Here is a 22734-nt window from a genome sequence, read left to right on the forward strand (position 1 = left end):
GCCCCAGGACCTAGAAGACTTGGACCTTTGTTCTCCTGCAAAGATATCAGCATTGCCAAACACCTCTGTCCAGGGACCTCAAGAGTCCCCAAGTTCTTCCCAGACATCTCTTGAGGCTGCGGATTCAGAGACGTGAATGTCTCTCTAAGTTCAACACTTTTATGACACTTCTGATGTTAAGGAATTCATTGAAAGCCTGGATCTTAAGTCTTAATCGAAGATCATTACAAACCCAGACACTCTGATTCCCCACTCAGCTTCTCTAGTAGTGCAATCCTGGAATGATACCATGATCTGTAGAGTCAAGGTTCGAAAACTAGAGGTGGGTGGATCGATCCTAATATCGATACCAACGCTGGTATTGATACTGAACATTCCTCATGTAAAAAGATCGATACTCAGGCTTTTTTCTCTCCCACACGCACTGACTGCTGCACACGCAGATTCATCAAAGTCTACTCTGTAAGAGTAGCGCTGCGCTGTCACACAACATGGAGCAGCACACTCTTGTATTGTGGTTTGTCAGCCCTCTACGTAGGAGATTTTGTTTTAAGTTGTGTTAAGTGATATTTTTTTAAACAAAAATGTTGATGTGATAATAAAGTATTTTGTTGTTACGTGCAATGTTTGGCGAAATTCTATCCTAGGTCTTTTGGATCCTTTGGATCTATGAAGCTTAAATATGAAAAAGTATCGGTATCGGCAATACTGGGCCTGTATTTAATTGGTATCGGATCAATACCAAAATTCCCAGTATCGCCCACCTCTATCGAAAACCTTCACTGCCACAACAAAGCCACCGTTCTCCTCAACCCTACCAAACTCCCCGTCCATGCACATGACTGAGCAGTCGAACGTTAATTACGTTTGACGATATTTCTGAATTTCACTTATTACACATATACTAAGGTGAGACATAATGTTTTTGTTGTGTGTGCATGTTAGACTTAAAAGCAAACAGTTCACAACCAACCTTCTAAAAACAATTTTAATTCTCCTGAAGGTCAAAGGCTCATATTTTAGCAGTATTTACATTATAGAATACATTTTCCCTATCTTTCTTTTGGAATGCCAGAAAGAAGGTCAAACTGTAAAGTGGTCAAACAATGCAATGGTTAAAAATTAATGCAAAAGGTTTGTTTACCTAGCAAAGGCCTTATGACAGGCTAGAAAGACACCAAGCTGGAAGTCAGGGATAACATATCCCCACAATTTAAAAAACATTAAATAAGATTACATAATGGCAAGATTCCAGTTCTCACGCATGCAGTCTAGGTGACGATGAACACGATTAAAGTGCCACATACTAAGTACCACCTGATAGTGTACCTCTCCATGACTGTCAACAAAGTCCTCTAATTGCGGTTTCCGCATTACAGCTAAAATACACTGATGAATATTGGAGGTACCACGCTGAATATTTATGATGTCCATACCTTCTCCGTTTGGTGTTTTAGGAATGTTATTGAGGAATAGAATGTGCAGTTTGTTCCACACCACTTCCCAGTAATTCCCAGCTCTTCCCAGACTGGAGGTAAGAACAAACACATCCGCACACAGATGCACCCTTGCTCGCCCAATCGCGCACACAACCTCAACGTGTGAGCAAAGCCACGTTTCGTTCCTCGACTCCAAGGCACTCCACTTCGTCACAAGTTTGTCTCATCCCACACGGGGTCATTTATGCTCTTCAGCACCCTTCTCACAACCTTCTGGAGATCCTTCCGTGCTCTCTGCTCTTCTTCCATCGATCTTTTCATCTTCTTGTTGTCCTGGGAGAAAACATACTCTTGTCATTTTGGATGTTGGAAGTGGAATCTCTGAAACATCCCATCCTACGCCAGACTCACGAACCATCATTATAAACATTCACCTGTTTTAGCTCTTGAACTTCATCCCTCAGGGCGTACACCACATCCACCAAGCTCCTTCAAGATAAAGACATTGACTGGTTAATACATCAGTGCACATAATTTGAATCTTTGTGAGGATGCATTTTGTTTTGGTAGAGCATTTGGACCAAACTTGATGGAATGACTGCGATTTAGCCAAAGTGATTTGGAGAAAAATTGGTTGTAAGTCAAAATCATAAGCTGAGGTCAAATTTTGGGCTCAGTGACTACACATGCACACTCACAGACACAACACTAATTCTTAACTCAATGAGGAATATTTACTTAGAATGGCTATTACATATGACGAATTATACCTGTGGTCGCACACTAACATCAGAAGTCCTATCTATTACCTTTCTGCTGGTAATAATAAATTTAATTTATAATGCACTTTACATTTACAATAAATCTCAAAGTGCTACAGTAATTAAAAGGAAAGATTGATCAAAACAGAAAAAAAGTAGGCAGATTATTAAAGCAATCATTGAAACATAAAGTAGTATCCATCCATCCATTTTCTTCCGCTTTATCCGGAGTCGGGTCGCGGGGGCAACAGCTCAAGCAAAGCCGCCCAGACCTCCCGATCCACACACACCTCCCCCAGCTCCTCCGGGGGAACCCCAAGGCGTTCCCAAGCCAGCCGAGAGATGTAATCCTTCCAGCGTGTCCTGGGTCTTCCCCGGGGCCTCCTCCCAATGGGACGTGCCTGGAACACCTCTCCAGCGAGGCGTCCAGGGGGCATCCGAAAAAGATGCCCGAGCCACCTCAACTGACTCCTTTCAACGTGGAGGAGCAGCGGCTCAACTCCGAGCTACTCCCGAGTGACCGAGCTCCTCACCCTATCTCTAAGGGAGCGCCCAGCCACCCTGCGGAGGAAACTCATCTCGGCCGCTTGTACCCGCGATCTCGTTCTTTCGGTCATAAGCCAAATCTCTTGACCATAGGTGAGGATCGGAACGTACATCGATCGGTAAATCGAGAGCTTTACCCCCCTACTCAGCTCTCTCTTCACCACGACGGTACGATACAGCGACCGCATCACTGCAGACACTGCACCGATCCGTCTATCGATCTCACGCTCCATCCGTCCCTCACTCGTGAACAAGACCCTGAGATACTTAAACTCCTCCACTTGAGGCAAGGACACTCCACCGACCTGAAGAGGGCAAAGCACCTCTTTCCGGTCGAGAACCATGGCCTCGGATTTGGAGGTGCTGATTTTCATCCCGGACTCTTCACACTTGGCTGCAAACCGCCCCAGTGCACGCTGAAGGTCCTGATTTGACAAAGCCAACAGAACCACATCGTCCGCAAACAGCAGAGACGAGATTCTGTGGTTCCCAAACCAGACCCCCTCTACACCCTGGCTGCACCTAGAAATTCTGTCCATAAAAATAATGAACAGAACCGGTGACAAAGGGCAGCCCTGGCGGAGGCCAACGTGCACTGGAAACAGGTTTGACTTACTACTGGCAATGCGAACCAAGCTCCTGCTGCGGTCGTACAGGGACCGGATAGCCCTTAGCAAAGGACCCCGGACCCCGTACTCCCGGAGCACTCCCCACAGGGTGCGCCGAGGGACACGGTCGAATGCCTTCTCCAGATCCACAAAACACATGTGGACTGGTTGGGCAAACTCCCATGAACCCTCGAGCACCCGATGGAGCGTGTAGAGCTGGTCCAGTGTGCCGCGACCAGGACGAAAACCACACTGCTCCTCCTGAATCTGAGGTTCGACCATCGGTCGAATTCTCCTCTCCAGTACTCTGGAATAGACCTTACCGGGGAGGCTGAGGAGTGTGATCCCCCTATAGTTGGAACACACCCTCCGGTCCCCCTTCTTAAACAGAGGGACCACCACCCCGGTCTGCCAATCCAGAGGCACTGTCCCCGATCGCCACGCAATGTTGCAGAGGCGTGTCAGCCAAGACAGTCCCACAACATCCAGAGACTTAAGGTAGTCAGGATGGACTTCATCCACCCCAGGAACCTTGCCACCGAGGAGCTTTCTAACCACCTCGGTGACTTCTGCCTGGGTAATGGATGAGTCCGCCTCTGGGTCCCCAGTCTCTGCCTCCTCTTCGGAAGACGTGACGATGGAATTGAGGAGATCCTCGAAGTACTCCTTCCACCGCCCAACAACATCCCCAGTCAGGGTCAACAGCTCCCCACCTGCACCGTAAACAGTGCCGGTGGAGAGCTGCTTCCGCCTCCTGAGGCATCGGACGGTTTGCCAGAATCTCTTCGAGGCCGACCGATAGTCCTCCTCCATAGCCTCCCCGAATTCTTCCCAGACCCGAGTTTTTGCCCCTGCGACCGCACGGGCTGCGGCACGCTTGGCCTGCCGGTGCCTGTCAGCTGCCTCTGGGGTCCCACCTACCAACAAAGATAAGTAGGACTCCTTCAGCTTGACGGCATCCCTTACTTCCGGTGTCCACCACCGGGTTCGGGGACTGCCGCCGCGACAGGCATCAGAGACCTTGTGACCACAGCTACGAGCGGCCGCATCAACAATGGAGGTGGACAACATGGTCCACTTGGACTCCATGTCTCCAACCTCCCCCGGGATCTGGTTGAAGCTCTCCCGGAGGTGGGAGTTGAAGACCTCCCTGACAGAGGGTTCCGCCAGTCGTTCTCAGCAGACCCTCACGATACGTTTGGGCCTGCCAGGTCTGACCGGCTTCCTCCCCTCCCAGCAGATCCAACTCACCACCAGGTGGTGATCGGTCGACAGCTCTGCCCCTCTCTTTACTCAAGTGTCCGAGACACGTGGCCGAAGGTCAGATGATACGACTACAAAGTCGATCATCGACCTCTGGCTCAGGGTGTCCTGGTGCCATGTGCACTTATGGACACCCTTGTGCTCGAACATGGTGTTCGTGATGGACAAACTGTGACTAGCACAGAAGTCCAACAACTGAACACCACTCAGGTTCAGATCGGGGAGGCCGTGCTTCCCGATCACCCCCCTCCAGGTCTCACTGTCGCCGCCCACTTGGGCGTTGAAATCAGAACCTCCATGACCAGTGAAAGATCAAGGACCGAGACGTCGCCCGGTATGGCGGAGCCGGGGTCCTACCCTGGAGCCAGGCCCGGGGTTGGGGCTCGCGCGCAAGCGCCTGGTGGTCGGGCCTTAGCCCATGGAGCCCGGCCGGGCTCAGCCCGAAGGAGCAACGTGGGCCCGCCCTCCTGTGGGTTCACCACCTGCAGAGGGGGCCATGGGGGTCGGGTGCAGAGAGGATTGGGTGGCGGTCGAGGGCGGGTGGCCCAGCGGCCCGGTCCATGCTCACAGCCCCTGGCTGTTGGGACGTGGAATGTCACCTCGCTGGGGGGCAAGGAGCCTGAGCTTGTGCGGGAGGTTGAGAGATACTGACTAGAGATAGTCGGGCTCACCTCCACGCACAGCATGGGCTCTGGTACCCAACTCCTGGAGAGGGGCTGGACGCTTCATTTTTCTGGCGTTGCCCACATAAAGTAGTAAAAATTTAAAAATCAATTAAAACATCGGGTAAAAAGAAAAGTTTTAAGGCCCTTCTTGAAAGATTCCACAGTCACATGATCTTTCACCTTAGGTGACCCTGAAAGGTCAAACTCAAAATCAAAACGGTTTAACTCAATCTGTCTGAAGCCAATATGCCTTAAGCATGGTAGGACTGTGTGTTAGGTGAAGACGAAGTAGTTAAATTTTGGATAGACTAAATTTTGGACAAGACCACACGGAACCAAATATTATAACATCACAAAGAATGAATTTGCATTACTTGGTGTCAGACACGTAAGGCACAGGTGTTGCCTTCTTTGAGTCCCCCTTCTTGTTTGTGCACATAATTTGGTTTGGTCAAGAATGATTTGCAATGTTAAAAAATAAATAAATACAACAAAATAAACAAAATTTCTGGTAAAGTAACTGAAAATTAAGGAAAAGGAGGTGAAATATGTGTCATCTTACTTGTCTTCCACTGCACTCTGTCCATTGCGACTGGGATCCTCCAGTAGAACTTTCTCCTCACCGGAGATGATCACATGCAGTCCTGTTTCCTTTAGCTGCCCTGTTTCAAAACAAAAGACTTCTCATCGATTGTCTCATTTGGGGGTATGGTGGCTCAGTGAATCACCACTGGTAACTTTCTCCTTCAGTCCTGAGAGAGTTATTTAAAAGTTCATTCAAAAACAACTGGACAATTCATCACTCATCCAAGTGACCTCTTCGGTTTAAATTTAGAAGAACTTTAAAAGGTAAATGGACTGCATTTCTTATAGAGCACTTTTCCATCTGATGCAGATGATCAAAGGGCTTTACAATGATGTGTTACATTCGGCAGTTCACACATGTGATGTACAGTGCTCAACTGCACACCAGGAGCAACTTGAGAATTAAGGACTTTGCCCAAGAGACCTTACTGATAGGCATTGTCTGACATTCAGAAACTGAGGATCGTCTGGTCTTGAGCCCTCTTTAACTTCTAGACCATCACCTTCCTCAAAAAGTGAAGAAGTCACCTGAACAAGAACAAGAAGAACAAGGCAACAAGAAGTCTAGTTGCTCCTGAGTAAACTTCTAGAAACCCCCTACCTGGTTAACTGAGAACCTTCACCGAAAAGTCTTGATTGGAGAGATTGAGAAGGCAAGAATCCACCACATATGCAAGAAGGAGTGTGTTAGTAATGCACAGATCAAACATCAGGAAAAAAGTAATAGGAAAGTAGGAAAAAAATAGAAATCCATTCACAGTACACATTCCTGGATCATTTCATTTTCTGAACACCTTCAGGTGTCATTTTCACCAAATCATAACAACAGAAGGGCCACAATTCTAACAAATCACCAGGATCCCAGCATTTAACAAAGGACAGATTTATTTAAAACTCATGATACAGTGTTGGGACTTGTTCACTTCAGACGTATAGAACAAATACACTGAAGGCGTCGTTTGCAGATAAGACACGGTCACACGTGTGAACTGAACACAGCATTAGAGCACACAGGACACTGTTGGCAAGCGGCAGTTTCTTCACCCTGCCTGTCCCAAAGTTTGAATTAATTTCATAAACCACAAAATACACCTGTCACAAAGTATATCACATGATATAATGACAGTGATATTCTCAGCTCAAATACTCAAGTTTGTTTTCTTGCTCTGAGACGGCTAGTATTTACAGAAAAGGTTATGTGCTCTTTTTATTTTTAGTTCTGAAGTTAGATGAGCAGTTCAAATAGAAATGACCCTGTTATCTTTTTCCCCACTTCAATGCTCACAAAACACTAAATGTGAGCATTTACACTATGGATGAGCTTTACAGTAACACTGAATACTTAAGTCTACCTTTAGAATTATACCATACACACTATAGGCAACAACAATCAAAAATACAGAATTAACAGATTCTAAACCCACTCACCCATTTGCATGATTGTGCAAAATTACACTCCATGTCATAATTTCAGGGTAAACTTTTATACAGATCAATACAGTTCAAAGGCAAATCTTATTCTTCTTCCAGGGATCATTTTGTAAACACTGCCATACAGAATAAAATATTAATTTAACAATTCCGTATACAAAATAATAAATACCATCAAGAAATCATTTCAGAAACATGTCGTAAATAACACGGACCAATATATCCCATGTGTCGCTCACATTGCTCTAAGAGGAGACCCAAAGTGGAAGCCAACCTGTACTTATTATACCATTGTTGGAAAAATACTTCTTCATAAAAATAGTCATAAATGTACGAGATGTTTGGGAAGCCTCACAAACCTGACAATGCAAAGTTGTGTCTACTTTATGAAGCTGTAGAATCATTGCTAGCTTGTCGTAATATGCTAAAATACTGACAGTAATTTAGGTGGCAGGACATATACTCTGTCCTATTATGGAAAGACATTCAAAACCAGTATATCAGTGCATCTCTCAACCTCCAAGCATACCCAAAGGAAAAACAAACCCAAAATCCCCTGTAAATAAAGATGGACTGCAGGAAGGCTCCTAAAAAAGTGAAACCAAAATACCTCCATCACCCTCTAGTGGCTGGCTGAAGTACAAGGTATTAGCCCTACAACATCCCCCATGTAAATCAAAGACACAAATCATAATAAAAATTTAAAGTACACACACAACAGATTTTTCACCCACAAAAATTTGTGGGCTTTGTTTTTTGTTTTGTTTTTTGTCACTCCAGTCACTCACATTTCTCAATATTCATCTTTCCAATATTTTACATCATTATTTACTAATAATCTGAAGGTGTGACTGGGATATATTCACCACATAAAGCCAGATATGATGGACAGACACTCACAACCAAAGTGTGGGTTCAGCATCTGCTGCTTTCTAAATAAGTAATTTTATCATCGATAGAGAAGTCAGAGGATTAATTTGATCATTTTGTTTTCCACCACAGAGGTTACATTTTCTCTCTTTTGTTTGGTTGTTCGTGTTTCTCTATTTCAGCAGGATTACACAAAAACATTAAACTTTGCAGTGAAATGAGATGGGTTTTTTAAACAAATACATACAATGTGAAAAACTAAAGAATTTCAATTTGTCATAAATTCCATAGCAGTTCAACTGAGAACCAACTATATTTTAATGGGGTGGGCAATATTACGAAAAATTAATATCACTGTACTTTAAATTTTTTGCAACAGTGATGGTTTTTACGTCACAGTATTACCTTTTGTTCACATTTTAGGAGGGGTAGTCTGGCCAGTCCCTTTATGTAAATATAAAAACATTTTGATCATGTATTAAGTACACAGAATGTGTCATTGTCAACTTAGTGCAGCAGATAACAGAATATTTACAGAGGAATCCTTCAAATCTGGAAAGAAGCACCAAAGTTGGCACAAATACTCCTTAGACATTACTCTTTTGAAAAAACTGAGTAGCCACTTGAATTTTCAGTAGGCGGCCAGGTAGAGGTCAATTGAAGAATTACACAGGGGTCAAAATTTAAAAATGTTTCAATCATATTGAAAGCTATACCACATTATTTGTCTGATCACAACGATACAAAAAAGGTATAGTTTGGACTATCTATGACTGAATGTTATGGAGTTATGGGGTAAAAACAGCAAGAATGGTAACAAAGGTCAGCATTAGTTTGTACAGGGGTCAGATGTTAAAGTTGCTCAGGAGAATGTCTGTGAAAAACACTCAGAACTGTGGCACTGTGGCAAGATGCTTTCCGTAAGATTAAACCTCAAGCACATTAAAATTTAAAATGTATACAAAAACAACCGCTTGTGCACTAACTTAAATAATTTTACTTTAATAATTATCTCATTTAAGCAAGGTTAACCTGAACTATTTTCATTTTCAATTCTGCTCCTTCAAAGTTAAAATCTGGAAGAAAATTTTCAAGAATTATAAATATTTTTTGCTTTATGTTTAACAAATCTGTAGCCGTTTAACTAACACTCCTTAAGGTTTAATCGAGGCTGCAGTGCAAAAGCCGAGTGGTTCACACAACATAATCACCGTTTAAACCATATTTCCGTGACCGGGAAGTTATGTCTTCATGTAAAAAATTACGTTATAGCCAGTTACATCTATAAGAAAAGTATTTAACAGCTATTTTGATTCATGTGGAGTTCAGCAAAATGGGTGTGATGACACCTCTGATCATCACATCCTCAGAGTGCTGATCTGCCAAAATAATTATTGATTTTCCAAATTAATGGACATATGTCTTATTTATTTTTTTATTTCATCTGCATTATTTCTGCTGTTGTCACTGAAAAAGTATTTCTGCCTGTTCTGTTGTGGTGCACTATCACACCAGTGATAACTATGATACTGGTGTACCAGATGGTTGACTGCCTCTCTAGTTTGAATCTCCACATTTTAAGTCCACATGGATTATTTTATACTGTTATGTGATGAGTTGTATGGCTTTCAATTGCCAGATGGACTTTTTTTTTTTTTTTTAACAGTTTATTTAATAAAACTACACATGGTCAGACTTTATTTACAGTCTCTGGCTGAACATGAGATGAATGGAAGCCTGTTGTGTTCTGATTTTAATCACACTTTATATTTTGGAGCTAGAGTGAATTATACTTTCAAACTGGGTCTATTTTTGAAATTCACACACATCTGGTTCAGGTATGATTTCTGCCAAATTTTTATTTTTTTAACAAGTGGACACCTCGACTTAAAAATAAATAAATAAATACATACATACATACATTAAATAATCAGATCTTCCTGTAAGCAGCTACATCTTCAGATGGGCAAGCGTTTCACAATCTTTTCAATTTATCAAGCATAAGTCATGTGGTGTGCAATGAAAATTCTACTTAGGACAAGTTTTAGAATGTCAGTATTAAATTAATTCTTCCAGTCATGGGGGAATATGTGTCTGAAAATACATGTGTGTGTATGTATCTGTGCTATGTTTGAGTATAAATACTCCAAAACTAAATACTGAACAGAACTCAAATGGAAAACAGAAGACACTCCTTCCTCAATTACATCTGAATATCAGACAGGAAAAGCTCAGTCCCCATCTCTCCCTCTCCAGGTTCTCTGTCCCATATATTCCACCCAATTACCCCCCATACATCCACTAACAGAGACCCACATTAACGGTCATTGAAGGGGAGTGGGCACATTCAAGATAAATAAACAAATATGCATATTTACTGCATGATAAATATGGAAAGAGAGAGGAGGCACATAAAAGAGGAAAGCGGCGAAGGCATTACGGAGATGCGTAAATCATTTTGTGACTAGCTGTGAAAAAAAATTAAATAAAAACAGATAAGTTAACAAAAAAAAATTAACAAATAGAAAATAAATAAATAAATTTTAAAAAGTTTCTTTAATACACTGAAGAGAGAAGAGGTAAACCCGCTGTACGTTACGTGACAATACAGCGCTGTAATGCTGTACGTTTCTTTGCGGAGGAGTTTAGTTCTGGTGAGAGATGCAGCTCTTACGCGGCACTGTACCCATCCTATAACTGTGGGTGGTCCACACGGAGTCATAGTCAGAGTCCTCCGAAAGGTCAGAGGTCAATTCTGGCCGTGACACGCTGCTACGGCGGCCTGGCGAGTCCACACAGGACCGGTCCACGTCAGCCAACACGTGGTTGTGCATCAGGTCAGTGCCCTGCCAGGCTGAGGTGGGCGGGGCAAGGTATTGGTGACATGTGTTGGAAGCCAGGAAATGATGGATGACAGCATGAAGAAGTGACAGTACAGAAAAGGGAGGAGGAGGAGGCGAACAACGTAACATGATAAAAGTGAAATGTGGGATGATGGATTCAATTAGAACAGATGGAGTAATTCATTGGGGACAACACATGAGGATTTTTTTTTTTTTTTTTTTAGAAATAATAAATTAATGGAATAATGCCAAAGAGTGAGACATGAAGGAGACAGAAGAAGAAGAAGAAGAGGATACTGTTAGCTGAAGTAGGTCAGAAAACCAGTGTTAAAGAAAGGCACTGAATAACAGATTACAGATGCAGAAAGCTCGAATATGAACTTTCAAACACGCATGCACATGTGTAAGTATGACTGCATGTTGTCTTACTGGAGTTGAGAGTCTGCCTGGTTTTGGCGCTGGTACAGTACGCCTCAATAACTTTCAGGATCTGGGCGTCTTCTTCTAGAGCAGCTGTACCTGCAGACATGAGTGGACAAAATAACTTCCCAAAATACTGGCAATGTCGCCACTGAGCTCCCCATTTCTTTTAAAATATACAAACTAAACATCCAACTACAGTTCCAGTATTTTCGAAACATCCTGACAGAAGTAAATTGCATTCGACTGTGTTGCATTTCTGGTGTGAGGTGATTCAGGTGGAAGTTTTGCTGAGCTTTTCTCAAGCATAGTTTTGTTTTAGATTTTCAGGAGAGACTTTGCAGTGTCTTGATGATGCCTTGTCAGATGGTTCTGCAGGCTGCTACAATTTTTCACATCTGTGTTGCAGCTGCTCCCCCTCTAGCTGCCACCTTATTGTGGTGGGGGAGTTTGCGTACCCAGATGATCCTAGGAACTATGTTGTCGGGGGCTTTGTGCCCCTTGTAGGATCTCCCAAGGCAAACAGGTCCTAGGTGATGGGTTAGACTAAGGGCAGTTCAGAACCTCCATGACCAGTAAAAAAATCAAGGACCGAGACGTCGCCGGTATGGCGGAGCCGGGGCCCCACCCTGGAGCCAGGCCCGGGGTTGGGGCTCGCGCGCGAGTGCCTGGTGGTCGGGCCATAGCCCATGGGGCCCGGCCGGGCTCAGCCCGAAAGAGCAACGTGGGCCCGCCCTCCTGTGGGTTCACCACCTGCAGAGGGAGCCATGGGGGTCGGGTGCAGAGAGGATTGGGTGGCGGTCGAGGGCGGGTGGCCCGGCGGCCCGGTCCATGCTCACAGCCCCTGGCTGTTGGGACGTGGAATGTCACCTCGCCGGGGGGGAAGGAGCCTGAGCTTGTGCGGGAGGTTGAGAGATACCAACTAGAGATAGTCGGGCTCACCTCCACGCACAGCTTGGGCTCTGGTACCCAACTCCTGGAGAGGGGCTGGACACTTCATTTTTCTGGCGTTGCCCATGGGGAGAGGCAGAGAGCTGGGGTCACATTGCTTATTGCTCCCCAACTCAGTCGCCATGTGTTGGAGTTCACTCCAGTGAACGAGAGGGTCACGTCCCTACGCTTTTGGGTCGGGGACAGGTCTCTCACCGTTGTCTCGGCCTATGGGCCGAGCGGCAGCGCAGAGTACCCGACCTTCTTGGAGTCCCTGGGAGGGGTACTAGATAGCGCTCCGACTGGGGATTCCATTGTTCTCCTGGGGGATTTCGACGCCCATGTGGGCGGCGACAGTGAGACCTGGATGGGGGTGATCGGGAAGCACGGCCTCCCCGATCTGAACCCGAGTGGTGTTCAGTTGTTGGACTTCTGTGCTAGTCACAGTTTGTCCATCATGAACACCATGTTCGAGCACAAGGGTGTCCATAAGTGCACGTGGCACCAGGACACGCTGAGCTGGAGGTCGATGATCGACTTTGTAGTCGTATCATCTGACCTTCGGCCACATGTCTCGGACGCTCGAGTGAAGAGAGGGGCAGAGCTGTCGACCGATCACCTTTGCCCTCTTCAGGTCGGTGGAGTGTCCTTGCCTCAAGTGGAGGAGTTTAAGTATCTCGGGGTCTTGTTCACGAGTGAGGGACGGATGGAGCATGAGATCGATAGACGGATCTGTGCAGCATCTGCAGTGATGCGGTCGCTGTATCGGACTGTCGTGGTGAAGAGAGAGCTGAGTAGGGGGGCAAAGCTCTCGATTTACCGATCGATCTACGTTCCAATGGTCATGAGATTTGGATCATTACTGAAAGAACGAGATCGCGAGTACAAACGGCCAAGATGAGTTTCCTCCGCAGGGTGGCTGGGTGCTCCCTTAGAGATAGGGTGAGGAGCTCGGTCACTCTGGAGGAGCTCGGAGTCGAGCCGCTGCTCCTCCACGTCGAAAGGAGTCAGTTGAAGTGGCTCGGGCATCTTTTCCGGATGCCCCCTGGACGCCTCGCTGGAGAGGTGTTCCGGGCACGTCCCATTGGGAGGAGGCCCTGGGGAAGACCCAGGACACGCTGGAGGGACTACATCTCTCGGCTGGCTTGGGAATGCCCTGGGGTTTCCCCGGAGGAGCTGGGGGAGGTGTGTGTGGATCGGGAGGTCTGGGCGGCTTTGCTTGAGCTGCTGCCCCCGCGACCGGACTCCGGATAAAGCAGAAGAAAATGGATGGATGGTGTTGCAGCTGACAAACACTCTGACTTTTATCTCGTTCACAGTTTTCCATTTGCAGTTTGAAAACAGACTCAGAGTGTCTGACTTCATCTCAGTAAATTGTAGCCTTTGTCTCAACTGGGTGTCGAGTAGGGTTGTGCATCACTCAACTTAAGTTAAACGGCAATGACAAGTTTGCCGACCTTGACTCTGCGGGTGATGCTGCGATCTTTGTCGATTCAGGGGATACCCATATTGCAGCACTTAAGAAGCTGAGTGAGGAATCTGTGTCTGTTTATGAATATCCGTTCCTATCAGTACTGTGCAAAGCGCTGTGCTTTTTCATTTGTTTTGCAAGTTTTCTTGTGTCCACATGTAGAAAGACATCTCTCCTGCCAATGTGCTGTCTCTATAATACACAAATATACTCTGTGCGTGTGAGTAGGTGCATGCTTTGAAGCAAACCTCAATTTGTTCAGGAGGTTGGGAAGGTTTTGGCCACATTTAAACGCACACTCAAATATGCTCCATGCAGGCACATGTTTTGATGCAAACCTTGATTTTTACAAGAAGGTGGGAGTAATTATTATTTTTTTTTTTGGCTTTGTAGCACCATGGACAGTGACCGGCACATTTCATGCAGTCCACAAACAGTGCCTCATTGTTGCCATCCAGGACGTGGGGAAGTTACGTAGTGTGGTGGATGCAGCAACAACCAGCTGCACATGCTTCCAGACCTGAGCTGACCTGACCTGCTGCTTAACCCCAAAACAAATCTCAGCATTTGATTTTCACTTTCTAGCTGCATGGTTTATAATTGCTTTTCATTTTCTCCTTTGGCTTTGTACATATCAATCAACATGACTGAACAAATGGAACACCCAACTTGACTTTTAGTGCTAATGTACAAATAAGGCCACAATAAACTTGAAAAAACAGGAAGGTATTTTTTTGTTTTTTTCCAATGAGATCAATCACTACAATAACTGCAGTTGATGGGCTATCACACTACAAAAGCTAAAAGATTTCTGTTAAATGAAACAAAAACAACAAAAAAAAAAAAACTGTAAGACGAACTACAGCACAGACTCAATACTGGATCACAACTACAATCGCAATAATCACAATTTTTAAGCCATCCCTATTCATGAGCTCACATCCTTCACATGTGTACCGTTGTCACTCCGTCCAACCCAAGTTCATCCTGAGATGTAAATCTGAAGACTGAGTTTTACTTACTTTTCCTCACAGTAAATTCTTCCTCAGACTGTTTTCTCTCAGGCTTGCGTTTGGGAAGAAGTTTCTTCACACTTTTAGGGCTTTTACTGAGATCCTGCACACAGAGATAAAAAAGAGAATATTCTGAGATAGTACAAAAGTCATGCCATAGTATAACTTGACAAATGTTTGTTTGTGACAATTTCCCCCCAGATGCTTGGGCCAATTTCCATCAACCAAACTTGCTAAGTGCATGAAGGCCAACCCCAAAATTGCCTTTAAGGTGTTTGTTTTGGCAATAATCACAGTCGTTGGGTACAAATTTTGGTTCATCTGTTTGTTGTCCTACTCCTCCCACTTCCTTTAACCAATTTCCAACAAACTTGATATGTGGATAATGGTCAACCTCAGAATTGACAATGAAGGGTCTGTTTTGGCAAAGGTGAAGGTCACTGACAACAAATGTCAAAATTATTATTTTCATTGGCATATAACAAACTTGGCACACATGACATCATGGGAGGGCCAGAAAGTGAGTAAAAGAGGTAGGTTTTGGAATTGCCCAGGTGACATAAAATTTACCAAAGGTCAACTGGGGTCAAGATCATTAGGGTAAAAGGTCCAGATTGAAGTTTTTCCAATGTCATTTGCACCCATCTTAACACACACATCGAGGTGGGTTGTGGAATTGCCCAGGAAAGGTCCAGTTTGCCAATAGTCAATCTCCTTGGGGTCAAAAGTCAACATTTGTCTTTCACTGCAATTGAGATCAAATGTGGCACACAGGGGTGGGTCCCAGAATTCCCCAACATTATCAAATTTACCAAACATGAATTACTTGGGTCAAGGTCACATCAACCTCTCTGTTAGCCAACTCATCCCACATCATTTTGCTGATTTCACGAAAGTTGGTACATCAACGAAGTTTGACCTTAAAATTGCCGTAAAAAAAATTAATTTTGGCAAAGGTCAAGGTCAATTTCATTGTCAACCCAATCTGAAACAATGTAACACATACTTATGTGGATTTCAGAACTGCCATAGCAAAGACAACCAGAGGTCAATCAATTGATTGGCAAACCTTTTACTGTCTTCATGCCCATGGGTACATACAGGAATATTCCCTCACCTCCTTGTAGCAGAGGGCAGCAGAGGGCCGTAAAGGGGGTGCAGGCCGCAGGCAACTCAGGCTCCAAGGTTTGGGGGTGTTGGGAGGTTCCAGAGGGCCCCACATCATGGTGCTGAGAGAAGTTCCGTGAGACGAAGGATGCGGAAGGGTATGGTACGTGGGGGTCACGGTCATGCCCCGTCCCTCCGCATGCCGGGATGGGGTAAGGGGGTGAGATGGCAGCTGAGGAACAAGACAACAGGGCCTATGTTATTTATATTATTACAATGGATGACTCTACTCCTCGAGTGATTTTAAGGGGTCTCTTTGTGCAAAATTCAGTAATCTACAGTATGAACATGGCATAAATGACATTTCAATCCTATCTGTACTGTAAGTGGTCATTGGATGCTGACTGTGTGGCAGGGCACGGTCAGTGCTTTGTGGCTGGGTGCTGTGGCAGCAGTGTGTTTGATCTGTCTGGTCAGGTGTTCCATCCAGTCCTGCAGGTCCTGTTCGTTGCTACACACCACGTGAATACGGTCAAACATTGTTCCTGCAGAGACAGATACAAATTCAGTTAAAGTGTTATACGCAAATGAATGAATGAACAGAATAAAGCAGAACATCTTATCCAAGCTAATGAAACCTTACCAGTGAGTTCAAAGGCATTTTTGTGAGCTTCACAATCTTCTAATTTGGTTACAGTCATGCTGGCCAGCGGCAACTTTCCCTGAAGATTGAAATCAATACACAACCATGACCTTGCACTAGCTAAGGACTAAGAGGGAGGGGGGCAGTGGGGGGGGATCTGAATATAATTTCATCTCTCAGTTGTGAGTGAAAGTATTCTGACCTGGAATATAAAGCCACTCATCCTGGGGCTAGCAGATAGTATGAGGAGTACGTGAGGGAAGAGCATGAGGTAACGCTCGCTTTTTTCCTGAACAATCAAAGAGATGTGAAGAAACAAAGCTGTTCAAGGAATAGAACAATAGAACAAATAAAACAGGAATAAAAGGAATCAAACAGAACAAAAGTCATGTATTTAAGGTCATAAATCCATCCACTTTCCATAAATCCATCTATTTTCTACCAATTTGAGAGATCAAAACTGGTCAAAGAGGCACAACAGGGAAAAGTTTTCTTTGTTTAAATGTGACCTTTAGTTGAAATATTTAAGAAAAACATTTGTACAAACTAACTAGAAGCATGTTTCTACTACATAAATTCGTGGTAGTACGGGAGTGTAGGGAGTACAGCAAGCCAAATCCCTGCTCCGGGGTAGGTACTTCTGAGAGGCCCACATTTAGTGGGGCTTGATGCTGATTGGTTGTTAACTAACATGGAAGAAGACAATGATAAGTGTCAAGCCAGACTAGCTAAACAAGCGCAAGAGCAGAAGAATTGAAAGTGACTGATGGAACAAAGAGGAAATACAGATGTTGGCGGACAAGGATCACCAAGGACTTGGACACAAGGAAGAATGAGAAAATTTAGATTTTTGGCTGAAACTATGACAGAGTTACATGTAGCTACAGGAGCCTGGTGAGTCTTCTCCACACTGGAGACACAACAGCTGAGAAGGCCAATTACAGGACATTCCCGATCACCATAGTATTTCTTCTGTTTTTCTTGTTGCTTAATGCTGACAAATTACACTGTATTTGTTGTCTTTCTGATGCCTGATTGTTTTTTTTGTTTGTTTTTTTTCTTTCTGTTTGAAGTGCGGCTCCATCCAGAGATGGGTGTGGTGTCTGTTTTCTGTAACCCTCCTGTCCTGTGCACCAGCAACATTTCCTGTATATTTGCTTTGTAAATTGTTTTGTAAATAGTGTCTGTGGCATGGCCCAAGCAGAAGGTCGCCCTTTGAGTCTGGTCTGCTTGAGGTTTCTTCCTCAAATCATCAGAGGGAGTTTTTCCTTACCATGGTCACCTGTGTGCTTGCTCTGGTGGTTGGTAAGGTTAGACCTTACTTGTGTGAAGCACCTTGAGACAACTTTGTTGTGATTTGGTGCTATATAAATGAAGATAAATTGAAACTGAAAATTCCAGTAAACATTCCCCACATCCAGAAGTAGGTCCATCGGTGGAAATGCACAGTTTTATCAAATCTAATAAAGTTCTGGTCATCATTTAGAAAAATAAAATATAAATCTCTTTGTAGTTTTGATGAATCTTGCAACCTTTAGATAAACGGGGACTAAAACATAGCCGCCCTGGTAATTTGATGAACTGGCACATTCACAACTTTTTGTTAGCGGATTAGCTTTTCAGCTAACTCCAAAAACCATCAGCGGACCAATTAGTTTCCGATAAATTTAGTACCAATAACTTTTAGACCACTAATGCGTTTTTACATAGTAATGGTGAAACACATTTATCAACCCTGCTGGCTCCTGTCTGCTATGTATTTTGCAGTAGTGAGGCACCTAAAAGGAGCTGAGCTCAACTATACCCCAGCAGAAGGGGCCTGGCTGCCAGGCTGCCACAAAAAACAAAAGTCATTACTCTTTACATCATGCTGTGCAAATATAACACATATCTTGTCATTTTAAAATAATGCACCAATTCTGAAGTTTTGAACGTATTAACATACAGAGATCCAAACTGCATGCATTTTCAGTTTTGCAAAAGTCTTTTTAAACAAATGAAAAAAATGACATATTTTATAAATACACATTTATTAGTAGAAACCAACACACACATTAAGTTTTGTGTTGGTTAAATGAATCAACCAATCAGTGATCACAGTCTCAGTTTACCCATAATGTAGTTTGGCATCTGTGTGTTAATATGTTCAAAACTTCAGAATTAGTGCATTATTTTAAAATTAAAAGATATGTGTTATATTTTCACTTTGTACAAATGACAGACTTGACATTAATGTACTTAAATTTCACTTTGTACAAATGACAGACTTGACATTAATGTACTTAAACTATCCGGATTCATTTGGTTTATAAATCAAAACCATAAGTCAAACCTGCTTTCCTTTTCAAGACGTCAGCTGGACCACTGTATGCTGTCAAGGTAAATGACGCTTCCCTACAGCAGTGGGCAGGGTGCACAAAGACAGAAGTGCTGACTCATTGGCTGTGTTTGGGTTTGTGATCGCCTTTGATTCTATCAATCAATCAATCAATTTTTTTATATAGCGCCAAATCACAACAAACAGTTGCCCCAAGGCACTTTATATTGTAAGGCAAGGCCATACAATAATTATGTAAAACCCCAACGGTCAAAACGACCCCCTGTGAGCAAGCACTTGGCTACAGTGGGAAGGAAAAACTCCCTTTTAACAGGAAGAAACCTCCAGAAGCGTTGGCGGTGTTTAAACTCAAAATCGGCTTGTCAGTAGCTGAGAGTGTACCGGAGACAATGCTGAAAGTTATCGGTTACGGTTAGCTGTAGCTTTCAATAAATTTTTTGGTGGTTTATTGGTTAAGCATTATAAAAGATAACTTTTCAGTTAGCTGATTAGCGGTTATCAAAGCTAACTTTTTGGTTAGCTGTGCCCACAACTGATCATTGCCAACTTAACAACATTTTGATTATTGGTGACTTTAACATTCATATAAATAAGCTCTCTGATCCCCTCGGTAAATCATTTATGGAAATCATGGATGCATTAGGATTTCAGCAGTTCATTCATGGTTCAACGCATATCAGTGGTAATACTCTGGATTTGGTTCTTGCACATGGCCTTGCTGTCACAAATATCGACATCCTGCCTCTTGCATCAGCGGTCTCTGACCACTCGCTTATTAGGTTTACAATTACGCTGCCACGTTTAGTGGAGCAACAACCTTGCCTATCATTGCGGCGACAAATTAAACCTTCAACTTTGACGGAACTCGAAGCAAGACTACCTGAAATCCTAACTTCAAGCTTGATGAAATTTCAGTCAGTAGACAGTCTTGCAGATAGCCTGAATTTAGTGCTAAAAACCACACTTGATAAGATTGCGCCTCCTCTATTAAAGCCACGCCTTCCCAAAGCACAGACACCCTGGTTCAATAGTTATTTGCATGACCTTAGGAAGAAGGCTAGAGGGTTGGAACGGAAATGGCATAGTTCCAAACTAGAGGTGTTTCACCTTGCGTGGCGTGAAGCTATTTTAGATTATAAGCATGCTTTATTGGCTACGAAGCAGGCATATTATTCTGAATTGATCAACAAAAACAAGCATAACTCAAAGTTCTTGTTTGATACGGTGGCATTTCTTATTCATGGACAGCCACCTGTTGGTCATTCTCCTTTTTCAGCACAGGACTTTCTGGACTATTTCGAAAAGACAACAGAAGATATTAGGTTGAGCACATCTCAGCATATTTTGGTTGAATCATTGTATCCAGCTACTGAGCTGGGGACTACTACTGAGGTGCTACCTAGATTCACGGAATTTAACAGTATCTCACAAGGTGTGCTGACGAAACTCGTGATGTCTACTAGAAGCACAACTTGTTTATTTGATCCTATACCAACAAAACTGTTTAAGGATCTTTGGCCCATTCTTGGGCCGACTGTGCTGGAAATTGTTAACCTTTCTTTAAACTCTGGATCTGTTCCAAATTGTTTTAAATCTGCCGTGGTTAAACCACTACTCAAGAAATCTAATCTTGATCCTGGTGAATTGAAAAATTATAGGCCGATATCAAATCTATCATTCTGCTCTAAAATTCTGGAAAAGGTGGTTTCACGGCAGCTTGTGGACTATCTTACTGAGAATGACATTTTTGAGCCACTGCAGTCTGCTTTTAGAAGACATCACTCCACAGAAACAGCACTTATTAAAGTAGTTAATGATCTTCTGCGAGCAATGGACTCGGATACTACTACAGCATTGGTGTTGTTGGATCTCAGTGCTGCGTTTGACACAGTTGATCATCATATTCTACTTGATAGGCTAGAAAACTGTTTCGGGATTACTGGAACTGCTCTTGTGTGGCTGACGTCTTATCTGTCTGGTCGTTCCCATTGTGTTTGTGCAATGACACTACCTCTGACTTTAAGGGCATGAAGTTCGGGGTTCCGCAGGGATCCGTTCTGGGTCCCTTGCTTTTTTCCCTGTATATGGCACCCCTTGGGAACATTTTGCGGCGTTTCGGGGTTGCTTTTCATTGTTATGCTGATGATACTCAGTTGTATATGCCGATAGCTGCTGGAAATCCTGTCCACATAAAATCTTTACAGGACTGTCTTGCAGCAGTGAGAAGTTGGATGTCTAGCAACTTTCTACTTTTGAACTCTGATAAGACTGAAATGATGGTTCTTGGCCCAGCAAGACATCGGCACCAATTTGATCAGCTGGCGCTTAGCCTAGGTTCATGTGTTATACATCATACTGACAAAGTGAGGAACCTTGGGGTAATCTTTGATCCTACGTTGTCCTTTGACCTCCACATTAGGGACATTACGAGGACTGCTTTCTTTCATCTGAGAAATATAGCAAAGATTCGCCCCATCCTGTCTATGGCTGATGCTGAGACTCTGATTCACGCATTTGTCTCTTCTAGATTGGATTATTGTAATGCTTTATTTTCTGGTCTGCCGCAGTCTAGCATTCGAGGACTTCAGTTGGTGCAGAATGCTGCTGCCAGAATTTTGACACAAAGTAGAAGGTTTGACCACATTACTCCCATTCTGGCATCCCTTCATTGGCTACCAGTTTCTGCCAGATTGGATTTTAAAGTTTTATTGTTGGTTTATAAAATTGTTCATGGACTGGCGCCTTCCTACTTGGCGGACTTGGTTAAGCCCTACGTACCTGCGAGGCCTTTGCGTTCGCAGGGCGCAGGGCTTCTGTGTGTTCTGAGGATGAACAAAAAGTCTGTGGGGTATAGAGCCTTCTCCTACCGTGGTCCGGCTCTTTGGAATGATCTACCTGCTGTTATTCGGCAGTCTGACACGGTGGAGATTTTTAAATCAAGACTGAAGACCCACTTTTTTAGACTGTCTTAGCATTAATTTTTTAATCTGTTTGTGTTTGCTTTGTAATTTCTTTTTATTCTACTGTGTTTTATCTTTTAACTGTGCTTTTCTTGCTTTTAATTTTGAATTTAGATTAATTTGTGTTGTTGTGAATTATGTGAAGCGCCTTGGTGCGACTTTGTCGTGATTTGGTGCTATATAAATTAATAAATTAAATTAAATTAAGGACTTTAGCACTAAATTTAGCGACTATTCAGACCCATCTTGCGACTGGTTTTTTCCCCCCAGACAGGCTGGTTCCCGCCTCCTCCTTTGGATGTTTATTTTTTGCCACAAAAAATTCTATTCATAAATCATTTTTAGCCCAAGTGTTAAGTGTTTCTTCACTGACACAAAATTAAAGCAGAACAGCACAATAATAAATAAATGTTACAACTGCCTGTGTGTCACGTCACTTCCGGCCAGATTTTTTCTTTGTCTAAAACAAATCACTGCAATAAATACCAGACTTAAGAAAACTAAAGTAAAAATAAACAAACAAACAAGAACGCCAACAACTTACAAAAAACACCTAAGTAACTCTGCTAGTGTCTCTTTTGGGCCACTTTTTTTGGTTCCACGGCAAAGAATCAACAGAAGAAAGTTCATTTGTATTTCTAAACATATTTAGGGTGTCTTTTATTCACTTTCTGGCCCTTCCATGATGTCATTACTCTCTCCTACACCATCAATAACAATTACATGCACATGGCCAATTATGCAAATTTGGTATGACGCCATTTAGCGACTTTTAGAACATAGCGACTTTCCTTACTGAGGAGTTGTCAACAGTGGGCACATTTACATAACACATGTTATG

The 22734-nt window shown here is 43.5% G+C and overlaps 1 protein-coding gene across 1 annotated transcript in view; it reads right to left on the minus strand.

Moving 5' to 3' along the window:
• Positions 1 to 970: 970 nt before the first annotated feature.
• arhgef7a (Rho guanine nucleotide exchange factor (GEF) 7a) overlaps positions 971 to 22734 on the minus strand; it is a 52597-nt gene continuing 30833 nt past the window's right edge. Inside the window, 11 exon segments of the mRNA XM_034185874.1 lie at positions 971 to 1772; positions 1874 to 1928; positions 5845 to 5944; positions 10843 to 11022; positions 11441 to 11530; positions 14855 to 14948; positions 15963 to 16184; positions 16358 to 16497; positions 16596 to 16674; positions 16798 to 16884; positions 19118 to 19132. Of these exon segments, the coding sequence (XP_034041765.1) occupies positions 1650 to 1772; positions 1874 to 1928; positions 5845 to 5944; positions 10843 to 11022; positions 11441 to 11530; positions 14855 to 14948; positions 15963 to 16184; positions 16358 to 16497; positions 16596 to 16674; positions 16798 to 16884; positions 19118 to 19132 (1185 nt within the window). The 3' untranslated portion in view covers positions 971 to 1649.

The sequence above is a fragment of the Thalassophryne amazonica genome, chromosome 14, assembly GCF_902500255.1.
Source record: "Thalassophryne amazonica chromosome 14, fThaAma1.1, whole genome shotgun sequence".
Taxonomy (NCBI): domain Eukaryota; kingdom Metazoa; phylum Chordata; class Actinopteri; order Batrachoidiformes; family Batrachoididae; genus Thalassophryne; species Thalassophryne amazonica.